This window comes from Aegilops tauschii, chromosome 5 (genome assembly GCF_002575655.3).
Source record: "Aegilops tauschii subsp. strangulata cultivar AL8/78 chromosome 5, Aet v6.0, whole genome shotgun sequence".
In the NCBI taxonomy this organism is placed as follows: domain Eukaryota; kingdom Viridiplantae; phylum Streptophyta; class Magnoliopsida; order Poales; family Poaceae; genus Aegilops; species Aegilops tauschii.
This window is the reverse complement of record NC_053039.3, coordinates 492,338,469-492,360,513: the sequence shown is the minus strand read 5'-3', so window position 1 is coordinate 492,360,513 and position 22,045 is coordinate 492,338,469. Positions and strand designations below refer to the sequence as shown.

The 22,045-nt window shown below is 46.6% G+C and overlaps 2 protein-coding genes across 2 annotated transcripts; both read right to left on the bottom strand.

Annotated features, from left to right (window-relative positions):
* Positions 1-1,000: 1,000 nt before the first annotated feature.
* On the bottom strand, positions 1,001-2,111 carry LOC109760887 (uncharacterized). Its single transcript, XM_020319684.4, has one exon. The coding sequence runs from the start codon at positions 1,924-1,926 to the stop codon at positions 1,387-1,389; it is 540 nt and encodes a 179-aa protein (XP_020175273.1). The 5' UTR covers positions 1,927-2,111; the 3' UTR covers positions 1,001-1,386.
* Positions 2,112-12,504: 10,393 nt separating this feature from the next.
* On the bottom strand, positions 12,505-13,937 carry LOC109760901 (CASP-like protein 5C1). The gene is made up of 3 exons (XM_020319700.4): positions 13,405-13,937; positions 13,008-13,140; positions 12,505-12,897 (listed from the first exon to the last, which is right to left on the bottom strand). The coding sequence occupies exons 1-3, from the start codon at positions 13,545-13,547 to the stop codon at positions 12,703-12,705; spliced, it is 471 nt and encodes a 156-aa protein (XP_020175289.1). The 5' UTR covers positions 13,548-13,937; the 3' UTR covers positions 12,505-12,702.
* Between the last annotated feature and the right edge of the window lie 8,108 nt (positions 13,938-22,045).

The window sequence follows — 22,045 nt, the reverse complement described above, 5'->3', positions numbered from 1 at the left end:
GTACCATGGCCTGCATTATGCGTTCAAGTTGCAGGTAGACGACAAGCTTGTGTGGCCCTTAGTTATTCCTAGAACCGGCGCGAGCCAATGGTGTGACTGTATATGTTTGTTTGATACCTACTTCTAAGTTTTATTTTTCGATAAAGACTTGTTTTGCAGTAATTCTGTAGACTGTACTACTATATGGCTACAGCTTAAAATACATGTGTAGTGTAATCTACTGAAGAAGAGAATATTGGGTCATCATGGTCGGCTTCAAACGGTAGTACCCCCTCCGTCCCAAAATAAACGACTCAACTTTATACTAACGTCCCAAAATAAATGCCCCAACTTTATACTAACTTTGTATTAAATCTAGTATAAAGTTGAGTCACTTATTTTGGGACGGAGGGAGTAATAAGGAGGGTGACTAGCTGCCCAATAGCAGCATGAAAAGAATTTGTAGAAATTGTGGAAGGTGTATGAGCAAAACTTCACACTTTGCGTTGCGGCTGGACAGATCTTCATTACCAACTGGAGAAGAGAGAGCACGGCGTAATATGACTCCATTGCCGGTCTGCTCGATTTGCAACGCAGTGCATGACTTGTGGAAACACCCTCTGCTTGAGTATAAACACCCTTATCGGAAAAGCGAGAAGAAGCCCACTGGGTATACCGACGAGCAAATGAAACCTCGGTCCACCTGTCGCTCCAAAGAAGCATGGCTGGATCAAGCAATGCAAGGAATCCGGGGCCGAAGCACGGAGTGGGGGAAAACATAGGCCTCGCCACCCATGAGAATAGAACTAACACAACAAGAAGAAGCCCACAAATAACAGCATATCAAACACTATCTTCCATTTCCCAAAAAAAATAGCACATACTCATTTTCTTATTTATTTTAGTGTAACAAAATTAGTTTTTTTTTAGGCAAGTGTAACCTAATCATTGGCTTGGAACTTGGAAAATTACTTCTGCACAAGGCAAACCTAAAAATGAGGCACTAACAGTGGAGTTAAAGTTCAGGCCAGTAACCGAGCATACGTACTCCACAACATTTATACAGTATCTACATTTTTTTTGCGGGCGCTGTATTTACATTACATTGACATGCATATCTGTATGTGCATTTCCTCGTGCTTCTGGCGTTTAAATTAACAACGCCGAAGACGCGACTATTTCTACCACGGCCACCCCACACTCCACACATCCACATCCTATCAAGCATTTGCCGCGCGCGTCCACTCAAAAAAAAAAAAAAGCATTTGCCGCGTCTATCTCCGCGTCCCCGCCGTCCGATCTAGCATCAGCGGACGGGCCCACGCGTTAGTCGGGGCCAGGCGAGGCAGGGCTATGTGCAACGATGCGCCCTTTTTTTTTTTTGGCAGTCTCGTGTGCCATGCACCTCTACTCGCTCTCGGAGATGGCGGTTAGGTCGGGCGAGAACCTCGGCGGCGACCTGCCGCCTCGGTACGCCACCCTCCGCTTCTGCGCCACCGTCGGCTTCGCAGCGAACGTCGCCAGGGTGAAGGCATCCTCGGCCGAGTAGTCCTCCTCGGACGGCGCGAACAAGAGCGGCGCCACGGAGCCTCGCCGGCGCCGGCCGCCGGCTGATGACACGGTGGCGGCCTTGACGAGGGCGGCGCTGGCCTTGACGGCAAGCGAGGCCACCTCCTCGGGGGCGAGGCGGCGGCGCAGCATCTCGCTCGGGAGGACGAAGTAGATCTGCCCCGGCTGGAGCTCCTCGCCGGCGGCCACCGCCGCGAGGGAGCCCTCGAACCCCATCCTGTCGGCGTCGCACAGGAACCACCCCTTCTCGCCGACCTCCTCCAGCGCGAGCGCTGCCGTTGCGGGCGGCGAGTACTCCCGTAGCTCGCCGCTGGGGAGAACCACCCTCGCCGTCGCCGGGCCGTCGGCCGCCGCGTCGTATGACACACACAGGCCCATTTCGACTGTATGTCTCTTGGTCGTCGCGTGTGTGCGGCTTCTAAATTCTCTGTCTGGCTACTTGTCCTGCGCTTCTCTTGTTTGCGCCGTTCTTGTGGTAATGCAATGCGTGGTGTGCTTGCTGCCGGAGACGGCGATGGTATATATAGCGGAGCGGCTGAGGGAGACGCAGCGTGGAGGCAGAGGGAGCATTGTCGTGTAGCCGGTAGTGGGGGCAGCACAGCCTGGCTGGAGGTTTGTTGTGCCAGCGATGCCGTGGAGCCGTGGACTCCGGCGGGCTATTCGTTGCGGTCACAGTCAATTGGCTACTCGGTGAAGAAGATATTTATTCTTATTCTGATCAAGCTCACGGTGAGCTCCGGCCTGTACGCGGTTAAGTTGGACAGCGTACATGGCGTACCCGCCCAGCCTGTACGCGGGAATGGACGGAGTACAAGTTACAACGAAACATGGTGAGGTACAGTCCAAATATATACGTACAATCAAACACGGCAATGCGATCTTCAGAAAGGAAAAAACACATTCAGAAAACAAACCGACAAGACAGCTCACTGCCACCGGATTAGCATCCAACGGTTGCGAAGAACGAATGATAGTGTGAACCCTAGATGAAATATTGGTTTGCTGCCAATATTTGGCTAGCCAAATGTTGACATTACCAAATATTAGCACTACCAATACTTGCCAACAATTGACAATTTTGTGTGAGATAGGCAAGACAACTCGGTAACCAACCAAGTAGTGGTCAATATTTGACGCAATGCCAAACATTGGCATGCCAATTTTTGGCACCAAACCAATTATGCTCTCAGTAGCTGTGAGTGAGGTTGTACAACGTTGTAGCTTGCAACTCGCAGTAGAGGTAATTATTGCAAGGTTACCGCAAACGTAACAACATCACAGTGTTAATGCCACATCAAACTGCTGTTTTGATGGATCAAAACATTGGTTCCAAACAATCATGTCACTAACCAGTGACTTCTATTTTCCTGTCAGTTTTGCTATTTATCAGTTGTCTGAAATGCAACTCGGATCAGTCAATTTAACCCAGCGTCTGAGGCCGAGACGGGCGCGCCATGGTGAGCCTACCGAGGTGTGGAGACGCTCGTAAGACCGAGCCAGGGACGACGTGACAACAACGTCGTCGGTGAAGAGGAGTTAGAGGTTGACTTGTTCTGATGCGAGAAGGCTGTGAAAAGGCATAGAGGGATGGAAACAAATGTACAAGCACTCATGCCAAGTGTACAACTTGAACTAATATAGTATGTGATACTATTCTTTTTTTGAAACACAATACTTGAAAGAATAAAGCCCTTAAATCCTGAAATAAAACTAGAAAAGTAGGAGCACCCATGTCAAATGTACGACTTGAACTGAGCTATGTTCAATTCGCTGTCTGCTACGAGATTAAGCTAAGTGATATAGTCTATCAACGGATGAACATTCGCTGTGTGCTATTCTGGATTTTGTTTTGAAAAACTCTAATGAACATTCCTGAAAATATCTCATATTTCCTGATTTTCCATGGCTATTCATGAACTTATTGCCTTATTGTCATTTATATATCTAAGTTTTCTAGGACTTCTCGACATTATCTTCAAATGCTGATTTTCTCTAATGTTTCATTTTTTTGAAAGGAGGAATATATTAATATCGCAAAGATACCAATTACACCCGGCCTCTGCACCAACAAGCTACCGCAAAGACATCGAGGATGCACATAGCCCGAAAACAAAACAAAAAAGAAAGAAAAAAATATCTCGCCACAGTGATCAACTTCTCTTAGTAGCAACACATAAACCACCATCAAATATAACACCCGAAAAACGTAAATGGTCTCCAAAAGCAACGCCTTCAAAAAGAAAACAGTGCACAAGCGCCCTTGTCGCCCGATCCAAAATCATAGGTTTTCACCCTGGAGAAAGACCAAGCTCTCAAAACAATACCTTCATCAAGGCAATTGCCAGGCACAACCAATGAAGGTCAGACCTTAGATTTTCACCCTGAAAGTCACGACTGACACCCGAGGAGCACCACCAAAAATAAAATTCTCCAGTGCTGCCAACCCCACTTGTCACTGCTACTTCTGAAAGTTATCAAACACGTGGTGGACTCCATCGCCTCCAAGGCCCCCTCTGCCTTACTGATCCTCCGATCTCAACCACTATGACTTTCTCCGCCTCTAAGGTTTCATTTATTAACTAAATTTACAATTTCATAATCCACTATTTTTAGAACTTCCTTTGTTGTTTGAGTTTGCAAGTGTGTGAAAATCATATCACATCCTGCTCAAACCCCTTCAAGCTGGTGTGGGCCAAGTTTGTATTTTTCTTTTTAAAATAAGTTCATCTAGTTTTACCCGCAAAAAAAAAAGTTCATCTAGTTTTAGGGCTTGGATTACAAAACGTTTCCAGGGACAAGAGTGTGAACGTTTGAACCGCAGAGCTCATGAATTAAGTACTGATTCTTATGTTTTAGCATCGTATTCCTCTGCCATTCCTGTATCCTCTGCCATTCCTGTGGTTTCTTCAACTCCAAACCGAACGGGGCCTCAGATTTTTTAGGCCAGAGAGCCAAGTTGGCGAAAAGACCTATACGAGCGTGTTGCAGAAGTTTCTGGAATATCCCCTCGCATCGTTTGCGTCAGTGAGCTTTTTCGGTTGCAGGTAGGCCAAAAGCCTCGCCAAAGCTTGCGCTAGAGCTAGAGCTAAGCTCGCATGTACGTAGGCATGTAGGCACATGTAGAGTCTAGCGTGTCGCGGCGCGTAGTCTCCTATCCGCGTCTCGTCATGGGCCACGGTACGCGTGGCGCGCCCGGCGGACCAAAGTTGACGGACTTCACAAGTTCACATGCCCGGCCGCATGGACCACTGGTCTGATTCGATTTAGCTTGCTAGCTATACGTACGCGTAGGTTGTGTCAACGGCCGCGGTTTGTCTGTGTGCGTGCATGGTTCCGTCATCGTCAACAAAGCGCGGTGGACTCTCGCAGTCTCGCTGCATCTGTTGGCTCACCCCCCTAAAACCAGACATGAATCGTGCGTGGACACGTCCACCCAGTACTGCGTGCGTGTAAGTGTAACCTTCCTTTGGTGCCAGTTTTAAACGGGACGAGAATACGTAGAAGCCGTGTCTTAAGGTTGAGATTTGAAGAGGAGTAGAGTAATGTTAAACATAGAGTTACACGTAATTACACGCTGACTAGGCTTCTTTCTTTCTAACTAACCACTCCCCACTTCCCTTTCTCATGAAAGTGGGCCCCTCCCCCTTTAATATCCAATCACAACCCACCTGTTTGTAAAACCCATGTAAATCTATGTATGTGTAGCTCTTAATCTCCCGTAGAGTCACACATGCATACAAATCTACGGGAGTTTCACTTCAAAGAACAAGGTCAAGCCACAGAGGCATTCCGGGAAGCTTTCTTGTCCATAGTGTCGAAAGCAAGCATGCATGCCCATAACCTTTCTTGGCCATAGTTTCTACAGTACTTGTGCGCATATGGAAACCAGCTGACATGCATTACCCATTATAGGTTGTCGTGTATCATATCAGATAACACTCGATGTAGAAGCGACAAGCCGTTTCACGACCCTATCCATATGCCTAGAAACTTGCACTTATACTGTGTTCACTATTCTAAGCAGCCCATGATCGTGCCCGTCTCCGCTCCACGAGATCGATCGTAGATTCGAAGGTCAGTCCAAACAAGAACCAGGTGCTTGCTGGGAGCCCGCGAGGCCATGGAACAATCGTCGCCAAGAACGCCAAAGGAGACAAACGACACCAATTTCCACCACCAACCGAGCGGGGAGGCAGCGTAGTTGAACCGCAGGGCCGGGGCGTCGGCTACCGGCCCGGCCAGCCAGCGAGGTACGTCCCGCGTGGCGCCGTGCATGCGCGCGACGACGACGAGGCGCTCGCCACGTCGGGTGGCGCCGCGCACATGCATGCTCCGCTGCCCGGACAGTGGGGCGCCACCCGCGCTGCACGACGGGCCATTTGGTCTGGTCTCCCCGGCCGGGCCAATAATCCCCGGGGGTTTCCCACGCACCAAACCGACACATCCGTTCGCGAGACCCGTGGCCTGTCCGTTGCTCCGGCTCGCGCCTTCTCCTCTGCAGAGCAGAGCTTCCTTGAAGTTTCGCTGCAGGAAGGTGAGCTCGACCGATGCACACGCCACGGTGGTTGCGGAGGGGGTGCGTGGTATAGATCTTGTCGCCGGCGCGTCGGGCTGGAGGGCGGCATGGCGAATCTTTGGACGGCAGGCCGGCCGCGGATCTCAATGTGGCCATACGCGTTCACGGGGTATATTACTCGCGTCTGCTACGGGGGGTGATTGGCCAGCGCGTCCGTGCACCCTAAGCATCGTATTAGTGGTATGGCAATGTTTTCTAGGTGCTGGGTTGGTCATCCGTTGCTGGTTTTGTTTCAGCGAGGTTTAAGTAATGTTCGAGCCCCGTTCATCTCGGGAAAATGGTGGTAGTAGCACCGTGCAAGCTTAGTACGGCTGGAAATGGAATAGAGGCCAGTGGCACCAAATGGGTTGACTTGACTACTCAACGGTGCTCGATGCATTGTGTCAGCCTGTCACCCTGCCAGTTGGGTATTTGTTATAATTTTTCTTATCTCTTTAGAATATTTTATTTATCAACTTAGTTAAATGTGTTGTTTGTTATGACTATGTGCTTAACATTTTCCTTTGAGGAATATTATGTGCTTAACATGTGACAAAATATCACAAAACCACAACTGTAATGGCAAGACTTCCACAAAATCAGGACTTTTATAAACATTTGTCAGAAAATCACAAATTTCAGGGTAAATTTCTTCACGGAACCCAAATCTTTTGGATTAAGATGGCTGTATGCATCGCTAGAGCAGAGGTCGGGGGTTATCCTCCTTTTCGAAAAACAAACTTTCGGACTAAGATGTTTGACATTATTTCTGGCATCACATATCCACTAGTTGGTCCGCCACATGGCGAAAAAATAATTTCTTCTGGAGCGGACCGCCTTAAACCTAACCAAAATTGTGGAAAAAAAATCTTGATGCTTTGAGTTTTTGGGCCAATTCTAAGCCGAATTTGTAATCAGCTGAGATTTTGAATGTTCTGGCCAATGTTGTTCATATTCTAGAATTTTTCGGGCAATTTTAGTTTTAGGCCAAATTTGAACCAAACTTGTAGCTGAAAAACAAAGACTAAAGTTTCTCTCAATTTGTTGAGCGGGTTAAGAATTCTCAGATGTTCAGTTCAAGGTTGTTCATTTACTAGAACCTTTTTTTCAAAATAATCATGGCACTTGAAATTTTGAGCTAAAAATGTAGACAACATTTTGTTTTGTTTTTCAAAAACAATGGTAATATGCATTTTAGGTCGGGAAGTGCTCAAGGCGGTCCCAGAAAAAAAAACAAGTGAAGTTACTCTTTTTCCACATGCGGCTTACTGGTGGGTCCAGAATGTCATGAACAACGTCAAAACTCAAGCGTCCTAATATGAAAGATTTGATTTCTGTGAAACAAGTTACCATACAAGTTATGATTTTCTGATGGAAAGTCTACTATTTGTGGTTTTGTTGCTCTAGCCACAAAGTGGTTATGGTTTTATGATATTTGCTCTAACATGTAAGATAATTGCCCCAAATTCATATTTACAGCTAGTAAAACCAACAAATATTGCATGTACAGGCCTAAGAATCTTATATGGTCTGTGTCAAAGGTGCAGGGTGGCCTTGACCCACATCCACCGATCCCTCGCGGGTTTGAGGAGGCTGATCTAGATCTTCAAAACAGAATGTGTTCGTTAAAATACACCTGTTTTGTTGTGTGGTCAGCCGGGGAAGCTTCGGACATTTGTCTCTAATTAGGATCATTGCCAAATCTGCGGTGCTGACTAAATAGCCAATGCTAAGTTTATAAAATGCATGGAAAGGAGACAACATACAGAGGAGAAGCCACGAGGAAGAAATGACATGTTCCCAGTTTGCTACTCTGCTAATAACCCTACAAAAGGTTCTCGACTTCTGTTTACCTAAGTTAAGGTTGCTTGATCAGCGTTGTAAAATAGGTTTCCTGTAAACTTTGGTGGAGCGTTTTCTTCACCTTTTCTTCTATGAACATGTAGTATGCACGCTCGTGCATATTCTAGAAAAAAGGTTCTCGACTTCTATGTTTATGAGAACAAAGAATCGTCTTGTCGAGCCAATCTCGTTTGTATTTAAACTAGATCCTACACTAACCCCGAGGCGATAGATATTATGACACATTCCCATCGTCGCGTTGATTACATTGGAGTGAAGTGCATCATAGGTCCTCAAACTATTTCAGAGGTGTCACGTAGGTCCTTGAACTATGAAAATCGTCATCCAAGTCCTCAAAGTGCAATGTGTGTGTTATCCTGGTCCTCGAACTATTTCAAAAGTGTCACGTAGGTCCTTGAACTATTTTAGAGATGTCACATATGTACACACTTATTACACTTTAAGGATTTTCGAGGACCTAAATGACACTTTTCATATTTTGAGGACCTAAGTGACACCATCAAAATAGTCCGCCAAATACAGTTTCAACAATTGTACTTCTGTATACTGTTTTTTAGCGGTTTCTTTGTCTTTCTTGGTTACTAGCTGGTTGGCTCCTTGGCCTGTAGAGATCTTAGTCACCGCTTCAGATGGTTTAATTAGTCAGGCAGTATTTTATTACCGAGATTCCTAGTACTAAAGAACTCTTGCTCTAATAACTTTATTTACCGTCCTAATAGGAACGTACTTGTACATTGTACTGTTGCCAGCAACAGATCTGGCATATACGCAACGACGATTATTCCAAGAACGCGTTTCGTATTAACGCAGGTGCATCTAGATGTGGTTGACCCCAAGGACAATGCTCCATCCATTAGTTTTTGAGAAGGTGTGTAGGTGTACTGTGGCCTTGGTTATAAACGTTTTGCACACCGAAAATCTAGAAATGCATGCATGATTGCATCCGTGAACGAGCACGTCCAGCACACATCCAAATTTGCAAGTGAACCACCTTCGGGTGTCCTTCAGCTGTCCAGTCCAATAATGGGAAGGATGCGAAAACAATGCTGGTTAACTATGTATAATGAGCTTGCAAATTTGTTCGTTAGGAAAAACATATCCTTTCTCCGATCCAAAATAAGTGTCATGGTTTTGAACTAAGGCTGGTTCAATCTTAATTCAAAGATGTGACGCTTATTACGAATCAGAGGGAGTAGTTTGTAGCGGATCTTACTATCCTTGAACGTGATCCCTTTGTCATGCGTAGGTCTCAATCCTTTTTATTTTCTCGAGAAAAGGCGTCAATCATCTCCTTCGTGCTAATCGAAGAACAATGTTTAGGCGTTTAGGTGAGATACCGAATATCGCCCAAATATTAGTAATTAGGAAGCACACCGGCGGCGACTGAATGCACGATCGGAAGCGGTGGTTACGTTCCAGCGGCGACTGAATACCGAATATCAATCCAGTTTGCACCCATCATTTAGATGAATCCAATGCCCAAGATTGAGACGGTCTGGGGCCGTGGGGAACACCGCTACCACCACTACCAGCAAGGCAAAAAAGCGCATGCCAAGGTGCAGCGCAGGTGACCCCAGCAAAACGAAAAAGCGCAGCGCAAGTGTTGCAACATGCATCAAAGCAGCATTGTTTTTTAGGTGTGCATGAATGATGATGAATCCAACATCATGCGTCCAATCCAATCCAATTGTCCTTGCTGTGGTTGCAACCGGTCTGTGATAATTGCTTGGTGGAATGCAAGGACGGCGCCCAGGCTGGAAAGCCGGCCAGCAAATGGGTAGGCCACCGTGAGAGAGGGACAGAATGCTGAGCGACCGCTCGGCCTTTTGCTCAAGAGAAGAAAGAGCACGTGCGTATTTCTTTCTGCCGTACTAGTAGCTTGCATGATCCGCATCATGCGTTCAAGTTGCACAGGTAGACGACAAGCTTGGGCGGCCCTTAGCTAGTGTGGCTGTATGTGTTTGTTTTGTACCTGTCCAGTTCTGTAGAATAATATGCCTACAGCACAAAATACGTGTATACTGTAATCAGTGTTGGGCCGTCATGGTGTATTCAGCCTTACAATTTTGGGCCGTCATGGGAACCGGCCTTTCGTTTCCATGTTTAGTTTACTAGTAAGTCATTGCACTTGAGAGCCCAGATACTCAAATTTACAACATAAGATCGGCATACTATTACTGTATTACAAGTTTACAGCTATAGGCAAATGAAAATTTGAGGCAACAAATGCATGAAGTATAAGATGCAGAACTCAAGTAAAATATTGAGCATGTTTTGTCCAGGAGGTGTCTCATATTACAAATTTTAATAGAAAATAACAAGAATAGCTAGTGATGTATTTGCAAAGATATACGTGGTTTATGAAGGTACATCATAGCCTTGAAGACAAGAAGAGTCACCGAGTAAAAATGGAAATTATTTCGTTCGAAAAAGAAGTTAGAGGAGTCTAAATATGGAAGAGTATAGAACAAAATAGAAGTCTGTTTTGAGTTTTGTGCAAAATATCCATAGGGCTTAAGCCCAACCATAAAATCCTCTAGGTTTTACATGTGGCAAAAACTATGTAGCATAGAGGAGATCGAATGGCCGACATCACTCAGATTTGCCGCCTCTCTATCATTTGATCGGTTTCATAAAAAGGTTGTTATGTGGAACTATTCATACACCATATAGCGACTCTAAAAAATGGCGGAGTGCATCAAAATAGTGGAAGTTCCTGTTGGTTAGTAATGCAACGAATAGTCTGTAAAGCACACACAGTGAGTGTCTACTTGCTGACCCAACTCCGGGAGGATGTGCGCACGAGCGACAACTGAATTTCTACCGCCTTTTCTTTTTTTGGGGGGTGGGGGGGGGGGGGGTGTTTTCTTTTTTATTCAATTTTCTCAGATTTTCCCCTGGTTTTTTCTTTTCCCTTCTCCTTTTTATTTAATTTTGAATTTTCCCTAACATTATCATGGTTTTTTAAATCTTATGAACTTTTTAAAAACTCTTGAGTTTTTAATTCAGGAACATTTACAAAATTCTTAAATTCTTTAATCTATGAATATTTTTTGCAAACATATATTTTTCAAATCAGGACAAGCAGGAACGCCCGTAATCTAAAAGAGCGAACATTAACAACACAACATTTTTTCTTTTAGAAACCAACTGCCATGGGACAATGGGAGCAGTATTGGACTTGGCCCACGTTGAATTTTGATGCTTAAGGCTATGAGTAGAAACACCCGCAAATAATCACTCGTGCTATATCTCGCACACTACGTGGTGGAGTTCGGCCTCGCCTCTGGCAAGCGCTCTACTGGGCCGGCCTTTACTGCAATGGCCCTCTACTTGGCCATCTCACAAATAATATCTGCAGCTTGGCCGCCATACTTGGTTAGGCCATCCCGGTGAATTTTTTTTCATCCTTGTAATGGCGGTGACACCTTACTAAAGCTTGCGAGTTTTCCTTATAAAACACATAACATCTGCATTTTGTGCTCACCCCCAACCCGTGTGGCGCAAGCAGCCTTAAAGACCCCAAACGTGTGAAAATCCTATTTCGCGCGTACCAACTATGTGGCTTTGGGCCGGCCTGTGCACTGGTGTGTCGCATTTTATCTTCATTATTTTCTTTTTCAATATTTTTAGAGGATCCTTTTTTTTATCTTTTTCTTCCTCATTTATTTTCATTTTTGTTTCATTTTTTATAAATTTATTTAAAGTCTAATTTTTTATAATACAGGATGAACATTTTGATAGAATCTGGTATATATTTCACAAATACATTATGAATATTTCTCAAATATGCGAACAAACATTTATACTCATGAACTTGTTTTTTTTCTTTTCCATAATATATTTTTCATTTTTCTGAAGTACCTTTTTTCAAATATGCAAAATAAATGATTTATATATTCATGCAACACATTCTTAAAAAATTGTTAATCAAATACATTTTTATTAAAAATAAAATTGCGGAACTAATTATCAACTTGACGCAAAGTTATCCATGGGTAGGTGGTGGAAGATGAGCTCGGTGAGGTGAGGATTGAGGTTATAAGACAATCTTATCTTAATCGTGCCATTGTAATGTAGAAATGACAAAGAAAATGATGTACAATGGGTGGTCTCTTAATCTTATCTCTAGTTCATAAAAATGTGGTGAGACATTTGTTGTTAAGAGATCATCTCTTAATTAAGCGAAGGCAAAGCCTTTTCTTTTGTTTCTCTTTCCTACACCTCTACATTTGTCCGACGTGACACCGCTACGATAGCACCATTGCACACGCCGGAATGTCTACTTTGCACCGATAAATCCTCACCAACAGATGATCACCATTCCCTCAGAAAATGAAAAATATTGTGCTACAAAAAAAATAACATCCATCAGCCTACTACCTACATATGGTTGTTCCATCTTCAGCAGCCTCTTGTATTTCTGCAGAAACTCTCGAGATACTGATCTCTATAAATGTTGTACTGACCAGAAACCAAAACAAATACTATAATAGTACCCTGTTATGCAAAGAGCTGATCGTGTGGAAAGTGGAGTGTCAACTTGAAACAATCTTTACCAGTTGGGCATCCATCATGCCCAGAATGGCTAATTAGTCAGAGGGCAGGTTTATGAAATCTGAGTACAAAACCTTCCAGCTATACACATACAAAACCTTCCTTCCAGCTATACAGACCACGGAATTTAGAGATGCTGCAGCGAGTCAGAGTCTGGCGTCCTCGGCGACCACCTCACCTCACCTGGAGGCGATGTACCAGAGGTTGAAGAGGGAGGACGCGGCCGTGAGGAGCCAGGACAGGAACGCCATCATGGCGGAGAGCTGGTACCTCTCGCACAGCCTCGGGGCGCAGTGGGACCCGTGGAACTCGAGGAGGACGTCGATGACGGCGGCGCTCGAGCTCGCGGCGGCCAGCGACAGTATCGACAGCACCTGCAAATTTATTCTATATATGTTCAGCATGCTTCTCATAGCACTAGTAAGGTTGAAGTGCCGAGTATTGACACGAGGGGGAGATGCTAGCTACGTGGTGTGGTACATACCCAGTCTCCGACGACGACGATGGCCATGACACCGGGCACGTGGAGCGGGCACCCGACGAGGATGGAGTACATGTCGATCATGGCGAGCGTGCAGCTCCAGGGGACCAGCAGGCCCATGATCGTAACCAGGAAGCTGCCATGTTTTGCGCCGAGTTCAGAACAAACGACAGACTTTAGCATAGTTTCATGTTTTTTGTAACATATTTTTCATGTTTTTAGGATCTAAGAAGATCAACGAGAGGTCTATATTTCCATGTCTTAGGAGAAAGAAAGATAGTACTATGCATGTAATTCATTTTCAAATGTTTCGTTTTACACTTCCCCAAACTTGCTGATCACTGCACCCCTGAAGGCTGAATCATAAACCGAAGATCAGAGAGGGGCATGGAGTACATACCAGAAGGCGGTGTAGCTGAAGAACTCGACGCCAACGGACATGAACATGAGGGCCGCCGACGAGCAGGCGGCCTGGCCGATCCGGAGGCCGAGGCTGCCAGAGCTACCGACGGCGCCGGGCCCCGCGCTCCTCCCGCGATCCATCCACTGGAGGCGACGCGCTCACACCGCCGTCTCATCCCATGCGCGCCCAACACACGCAGCCGCCGCCTTCCTCGTCCCGCACACCTGTCGGCCTCGGACGCGCGCGCTCTGCTGTCTCCGGCTCGATCGTGCGACGACGCAGTGGAGATATATGGAGGGAATGATGATGCGAGTGCGAGTGCGAGTGCGCGAGGGGGGGAACAAAAGGCAGGGGGACAGGATGAAAAGCTCAGGGCTTTGGGTGGACGGACGGGGGGCACTGGCGTGGGAGGGGAGCAGACTGATTCCTCTTCCTCTAGATTCTCCGCCTTTCTCGAGAGCCTTTTGATCGCCATGGCTGCCGCTTCCCGGTCTCGATCTCTCTCCTGTCGCCGTCTCCACCTGGATCACACACGTTTACACAACACTGCGTAGACTATTGGTGAAAACAGCGTCGGTAAACCACACGTCTGTGCACGCTCTGGCCGCCGATCACGACGTCCGGGGAGACGTGGCGGCCCCGGGCGCGCACGTAGACGCGGAAGGTGCGAGATCGGGGTCGGCGATATGAGTATGACTGGTCGTAACAAGGGGCGATGACGGGTGCGCGGTGGCTCTCGTGTCTTCCGGTGGATGCCGCATGGCACAGTGCCAGTGGTCTGGACGATCGGTCACTGTTCGATCAAGTTGTGTTGAGAGGAGAATAATCTCTGGCAATGGAATCCGACAATATCTGCAAGAAAAAGGACAGAGGATAGGATGACAGCCTTGAGGGGAAGAATGATGTGCTTTGCGCGCATTGTATGGCTGCGGTTGCATCGCGACGGACGAGGAAAATAAGACAGGAACTCCCTACGTTTTTTATTTGCTCTCATGTTTAGTTAGAGCAACTCCAATATGCCGACTCATTTCGTTCACGCGCGTCTGTTTGGGTCGCGGCCAACAAAAAAGTCGGCCCAACGCATCGATCTAAACGGACGCGCGCCCGCTTTTCGTCCGCCTGTCGATCCATTTCCGGCCCATTTTTTAGCCTCATTTGCGTCGGAGCGGACACGAGACGGACGCGCGCGACGCGCGCCAACTACTCCCCTTGGCCCGCCAGTCGGTGGCAGCCTCCACCATTTCTCCCCACTTTCCCCAAAACCCTCCCCCCGTGCGCTCCCGCCGCTCACCATGGACGGCGACCTCGATGCCGCCGCCGGCCTCGCCTCCCCCGCCTCGTCTGGCATCACGACCGCCCCCTTCGGCAAAGGCAAGCCCCGCGGCCCCCGCAAGACCGCCACCGTGACCAAGCCGAAGAAGAAGCTGACGTCTGAGGAGCGGGCCAGGGAGTAGGCGAAGAGGAAGGGTCGGAGGCACGCGGCGGACACGAGGGGCGAAGCAGCGGCCGCGACCGCCATCGCCGCCGCCGCACAGTAGGAGACCACCAACGCCCACGTCGCGGCGGCAACGAGGAAGGCGCTAATGTACCTAGGGTTAAACCTTGGCCAGCATGGCCTCGTTGACGCCGCCGTGGCCGCGGCCAGCACCGGTTCATTTGCGTTTCCTCGGATGGTGATGCCCGAGTCGTCCCGCACGTCGGCTACGCAGACGATACCCGGCTTCCACGTCTACCCGCAAGCCTCCCGACTCTTCGGGGAATGCTCGCCCAAGGTGAGCGTGGTGGCGCCTTCCACGCCTGCGCCCACGCCCATCGACCTCAACGCCACACCGGTGGCCAGTGGCTCGTCATCTGGGGGGCGAGGAAACGCGCGCGACAGATGCCAGCTGACGTGCTGCCGGGCGCACGCAACCTGTTCGACGGAATGCCGGCCTCCGGTGACAACGACTTCATGCAGAAGATCATCTTCGAGGGTGGTGCGGCGGCCGCTGGCGGTGCCGCCGGGGCTGACTACGATCCCGATGAGACACAAAGCCAGGACGGCCGAGGGCGTTCACGCCGTCGACCTTTCATCAAGATCAGGTCGCCTTCATGCATGATTAGGTCGGTCTGGACCTGGACGGCTTCCCGCTCGACCACGAGTTTCCGGAGGACTACGGGCTCGAGGAAGAGGATGAGTTGGACATCGACGAGGAGCCTTTGTTCGAGGACGAGCTCGTCAACCAAGTCGCTGGGGCGAAGCCGAAGCGCAAGAGCAGGCGAACGAAGGCATACACGGCGGCCGAGGACAAGCTCCTTTGTGAGTGTTGGAGGGACATTGAGCAAGACCCCAAGACCAGCGTCGAACAAAAGGCATCCACCTTTTGGACTCGTGTCCATCGTGAGTTCCATGAGCACAAGAAGTTTCTGCCGTACCAAATGCAAAGCACGCACGGGTGGGTGTCCATTTCGAAGCGATGGAAGGTGATCCAACAAGAGTGCAACAAGTTTTGTGCCACTCTTGGGAGCATCAATGCACGCCCCGTGAGCGGCATCGGCATGCAAGACATGGTATGCTTGCAAGCGCCCCTCTTTGTGTCATTCCGTTTATGTTTGCATGTCTATTTCCATATCCACTTGCCAATATGCTTGCATGCAATTCATTTGTAGGCATTCCAAGCTTTGAAGGCATTCAACGTCCAGCACGATGGCAAGTCCTTCAACCTCTTCCATTGTTGGAGGGTCATCAAAGACGAGGAGAAGTTCAAGGCGCAATATGCCGCCCTCATGTCGCGTGGGGGGAAAAAGGCCGTGGAGGAGGTTGGGGACGGCGAGAAGCCACGGCCGCGGGGGAAGACCAACCCCAAGAAGGAGGACAAGCGGGATGCGGCGTCGAACGCTTTGATCGCAACCGTGGAGGACATGATGACCTAGAAGGACCCAAGTGAGGAGAAGCGCCGACAAGACAAGGAAGAACAAATGAACGCCTTCATGGAGATCCAAAGGAGGAGACTTGAGATGGAGACGAGAAGCAAACCAGGATGCTTGATATGGAGGCGGAGAAGCAAGCCAAGATGCTAGAGATCAAGGCCGCCAATGCCAAGACTAAGGCGAAAGAAGCGGCTCTCGCTAGCATGATGACGGGGGTGGAGATCATGAAGGTGGATCTCAACACCGTGTCGCCAAGGAAGAGGTCGTGGTTCGAGAAGATGCAGGCCGACATGCTCAAATTCGACGACGAGTGACCTATGACGGCGAGCGCCATCCTTTTTTGTATGCCGGCATGACCACGGCCGTGATGGCGTGGTCGAACTCCCATCCCTTTTTGTGTGCTGGCATGTGTGTCGGTCGCTGGCAAGTGCGCCAGCTGAACTGCGTGGTGTTTTTCTGAAGCTGATACGGCACCGGCATGAACTTCGGGCAACGACATGGCCGTTGGAATTATCTATGGCCGCGGCCCTTTTTCAAAATTTCCGTGCGGACATGAAATGGGTCGCGGCCGTTGGACGCACTGCCGACCCAAATTTTAAAGAGGGCGGACGCCGAGCGGGTGATCGACCCAAATGGACAAAAGTCCCGTCCATTTAGGTTGGCGCGTTGAAGTTGCTCTTATGACTGAAATCAAACTATATAAAGTCAGACCAAGCTTGTAGAAAATAAAATGAACATTTAAAATGCCGCCGTAACTATCAAATACTACTACTACGTCCTTCCCATTAATTATATGCATGTATGAATTAGAATACCTCCCTCTTCTCCTTCTCGTGCAATACTTTCTCTAATTACATGCATGCATACATTAGAGCATCTACAACCGGACCTCCTATACCTATCCCATACGCTTGAACGGGCTATCCGGTCAGTGTCCAGACAAAAAAACACCATCCAATCAACTCCTCATAGCCAGCCCAAACTCCCTAACTCACAGGCACTCCTCATATCTAGCCCAAATCTAGGACAAATATGAGATGCCCGGACACGCCCACCACGCCGGATCCGGACCACGCCCACCACGTCGGATCCGGACAAATATGGATGCAGTTGCATCGCGATAGACAAGGAAAAAAAGACAGTAAAAGAAAGGCACTCCCTACATTTCATGGAAAAAAGACAGACAAACGTCAATCTAGAAATGGTTATGCCGGCCCATTCTCAAGTCGGGTCAGCGCTTGCAATTTTCTTTCCTCTCTTGGAATTACGGCCCAAATTTTTTTGCTTTCCTTTCGAAACCAGAGTATCTCTTTTCTTAAGTACTAAGTCTCGTCGAGGAGAGACTGCAAAAAAGACTTAGCAGTTGGAAAGGTAAATTGTTGTCTCTGGGTGGAAAATTGGTCCTCATAAATTCAGTACTTAGTAATATGGTATTATATATGATTTCCTTCTTCCAGTTACCGAAAGGAGTTTTTAGATTGGATTACTTCCGATCAAGATTCTTTTGGCAAGGAGATAGCGAGAGAAAGAAATATCGACTGGCTAAATGGAGTGTGGTTTGCCGTCCCAAAGACCAAGGCGGGTTGGGAATTCATGACGTTGAGGTTAAGAATAGGGCCCTCCTCGGCAAATGGTTGTTTAAATTACTAACGGAAGATGGTGTATGGCAAACCCTTCTAAGGAGGAAATATGCGGGTTCCAAGGCGGTATCCCAAGTATATTGGAAGCCTGGGGATTCCTACTTTTGGGCAGGTCTAATGGCTACGAAGATATATTTCTTCTGCTATGGATCCTTCTCGATTAAGGACGGCTCGGAAATTAGATTCTGGGAGGACAAGTGGCTAGGAAATGCCACACTCCGGGAACAATATCCGGCTCTGTACAACATTATGCGCTACAAAGGTGATACTATCACCACGGTAATGGAATCATTTCCGCCAAATGTGACGTTCAGAAGAGACTTAATTGGACCCTGACTCCAATCGTGGAATATCCTGCTCCAACGGTTGTCCATGGTGCAATTGTCACATGGGTCTGATGTATTCCGATGGAACCTCCATGGGAATGGACAATTCTCAGTGGATTCTATGTATAGAGTATTAATCCAGTCCGATGTGCCAGTTGTTAATAACAAGAAGATCTGGAAGATGAAGATACCTCTTAAGAATAAAATCTTTGCATGGTATCTTCGTCGCGGAGTCATTCTTACTAAAGATAACCTTATTAACAGGAATTGGCATGGAAGCCCGCAATGTGTATTTTGTCACCATGAGGAGACAATAAAACATTTATTCTTTCAATGCAAATTGGCTCGTTCTATATGGTCAGTCATCCAAATAGCTTCTGGCTTGTATCCTCCATGTAGTGTTGCTAATGTATTTCGCAACTGGTTACATGGATTGATCACATGTTTAGAACTCTTCTCAAGGTGGGAGCTCTTGCCGTTATTTGGTCGCTTTGGCTATGTAGAAATGATAAGGTTTTTAACGATAAAAGTACTTCTCTGTTGCAGGTTATCTACAGATGTACCGGGACTCTTCGTTTATGGTCCTCTCTACAACGCGTGGAGAATCGAGGCCTGTTTACGGAGGTGTGTACACGATTGGAGGCTACGGCGAGGGATACTTTTACCCAACATGGGTGGCAGCATGATCTAAGGATTGGCCCCCCTCCACATTAGGCGTTATACGGACTCTAAATGTTTCGTTGTAATTCGCCTTTTTATTTTTATTTTGTGTGAGAGGATCTTATTTGGCTGTGTGCATCTTAGTTATGCAGAGGCCGGGTGTAATGCTTAAATATTTTAAGTAATAAAACGCCCCTTTTCGAAAAGGAATGAAGCGTCTTTCTGCATCAAAGGTAGTTTTTCCATTCATGGCCCCACATGTCAGGGAGTGGATCCATAGTGGGTAGTTGTTGAGCCTATTGTAGAAGAGCGTAACGCTCCTACGCCATTCGAGAGACAAATCTTTAAATTCATTAATATTTTATTTTAAATTTATGAACTTCTTAAAATGTATGAACATTTTTGAAATTTGGGGAACTTGTTTTGAAATTCAAGAATTATTTTTTAATTCATGAATATTTTCTTTTGAGGGGAACATTTTGTGAAATTCGTAAACGTTTTCTAAATTTGCGAATATTTTCTAAATTCGTGAACATTTTAAAATTCATGAAACATATTTTTGAAATTGTAAACATCTTATAAATTCATGAGATTTTAATTTTATACCATGTTTTTTACATTTCTGAACAGTTTATATTTTTTGGAACATTGTAAAGATCCTCTCTAGTTGTTTCAACTTTCCTTCCTCTTTGGTTTTTTGTTCGCCTCTCAAGATGGTCGAGGACCAGCAGGGGGACAAGTCAGCCAACAGAAGCGCGTCCCAGGGCATGCGTGTTTGGTTTTAGCCAACCAACTCAAAAATACCTCTCATATTTATCCTAATTTTTCATCACCGCCACTTCCTGATCCGAGGAGAACATGGATTTAGCCCTTTTGCGGCACCCTGTCATAGGGGGAAATTGATCTTCATCAACGTCATCATCCCTTGCTACTCCTATGACGGTCCGGGAGTAGCTATGAGATCTCTCTCTCTCTCTCTCTCCCTCTCTCTCTGTTGATCATGTAAGTTTTTGATCTTGATTGTGATCATGGGCTTTGTTAGTGGAGTTGAGTTTTGTGATGTACTCCCTCCGTTCCTAAATATATGTCTTTTTAGAGATTTCAATAGGGACTACATATAGACGTATATAGACATATTTTAGAGTGTAGATTCACTCATTTTGCTCCGTATGTAGTCTTTTTTGGAATCTCTAGAAGACTTATATTTAGGAACGGAGGGAGTATCTCCCTCATATTATCTTTGTGTTGGATTGAATATTTTGGAAGCAATGAGATTACATGATGCATGTTTAGTATAATTTCTGGAGATGCCTGCAGTGACGTTGGGGGTGACTCTATGGATAATATATTAGAATGATAGAGATCATAAGGTGATTGTTTAGTATAGTTGTCGGGGTTGTCTGAAGTGATATTGGGGCAGCCCTGTGGATCATGATTAGAAAGACAAGTTTAGAGGTGACATTCCTACGCTATCACATCTTACTTTGATTCAATAAAAAAAGAAACTTAGGAGTGGTTCTTTACTGCACATTTTGAGGCCATATCATGTGTTTTAAGTATGTTAATGACGGTGAGAGTTGTCATTGGTAAAAGTATGAATCCTATGCTTTGTTTTCAAGCATTGAGACACAATTTTACTCACTTTCACTATTGTTTACCTTGTTGTCCTATTTTATTTCTCAAATACAAAATATTATTATCATCCAACCTATCAATCTATCAGCCAAATTATCACCCTCTTCATGGAATTAGTGCACCTACACAATTAAAAATTGTATTAGGTATGTTGGGTACACAAGATACTACTTGTATTTGACTGTAGGGTTGTTTGAGAGATATCAATTTCAAACTACGCCTCCCACGAATAGGTCATCCACTTGAGGGAAATTTGTTGCTGCCCTCCAATCCTCTACGCTTGGAGGTCCAATAGAGTCTAGAAGAATAGAAGTGCGTATTAGGCATCACAAGTCAACGCGAGCACCTGTCGGAGAGTCGTTGTGAGTAGGCCTTGTAGCAGTAAATCTAATCTTAAGGTTAGGAGGAGAATGAGTTGAGAGGTTGAATTCCTTTTTAGGGACGAAAACCGGTGCAAAGAAAGTGAATCTGAGAGCACGAGTGAATTGGGTTATGTGCGGGCGTGCATCATACATGGGCATGGGCCATGCCTACACATGCCAGCAAAGTAGGGAGGTTAATGAGAAGGGAGGTCCATTTTGATGTATATAGTCTGATAGTCAAATTCGATTTATGTAGGATGAAAATCAATGATACATCCGAACACAAAACAACTATCTATGGAAACACCAAATTGAACACCATAAACCAAATAAACAAGGTATATCGGTCAACTCAGTTTAGTTTGGTTCTTTGATTTTTGCTGTAAAAGTGCTCACCTCTAACCGTAATAACCAGGAAAGAAAAACTTAAATCGACGAACGAGGAACGACAAAGTAAAGCGCGCGTCACTATCTAGTAGTATTTATAGAGCATACACAAGTGATGTGAGAACATCGACTTGTGTGTCACTTTGTTATAGTGATTAAACCACATAACATGTCATTAGCACGTTGTGGGATCACCAAAGAGGGGAGAGGCTACATCAAGACAATCGGGGATTCAGACAAAAGAGTCCATCCAACGGTCGGTCTCACCGTCGTGGCAAGCAAGCATGTGAGGCATCCATAGAACAACATCATCGCGATAGTTTTTTTAGAAGGGGTAGCGCCGACGGATATCACGGAAGACCACTCTATTATAGTGTTTCCAAAGTTGCTAGCAACACCAGTGCAATAAACGTCACCTGAGCACTACGGCATAGATATCTAAGAGATGGAGCTACCAGACGTCGACCTAGAGATCCCGCCAAACATCGAGCACGCCCCAAAAGTGGTGGCGAAGGGGAAGGATAAAAATAGATGGTTGGCCATTTCAATGGTGTCATAACACAGGGGATAGCCCGCATTGATAGCGTCAATATCTTCTTGCAGAGGAGAACATCCTCATGTGGACCCAGGCCTGGATCAGGATCCACCCGGAGAAGAACCCCGAAGATAGGGCGTGACTGAGCCGCACAAAGTTGGTGAACGGGTTGACCTCACTATC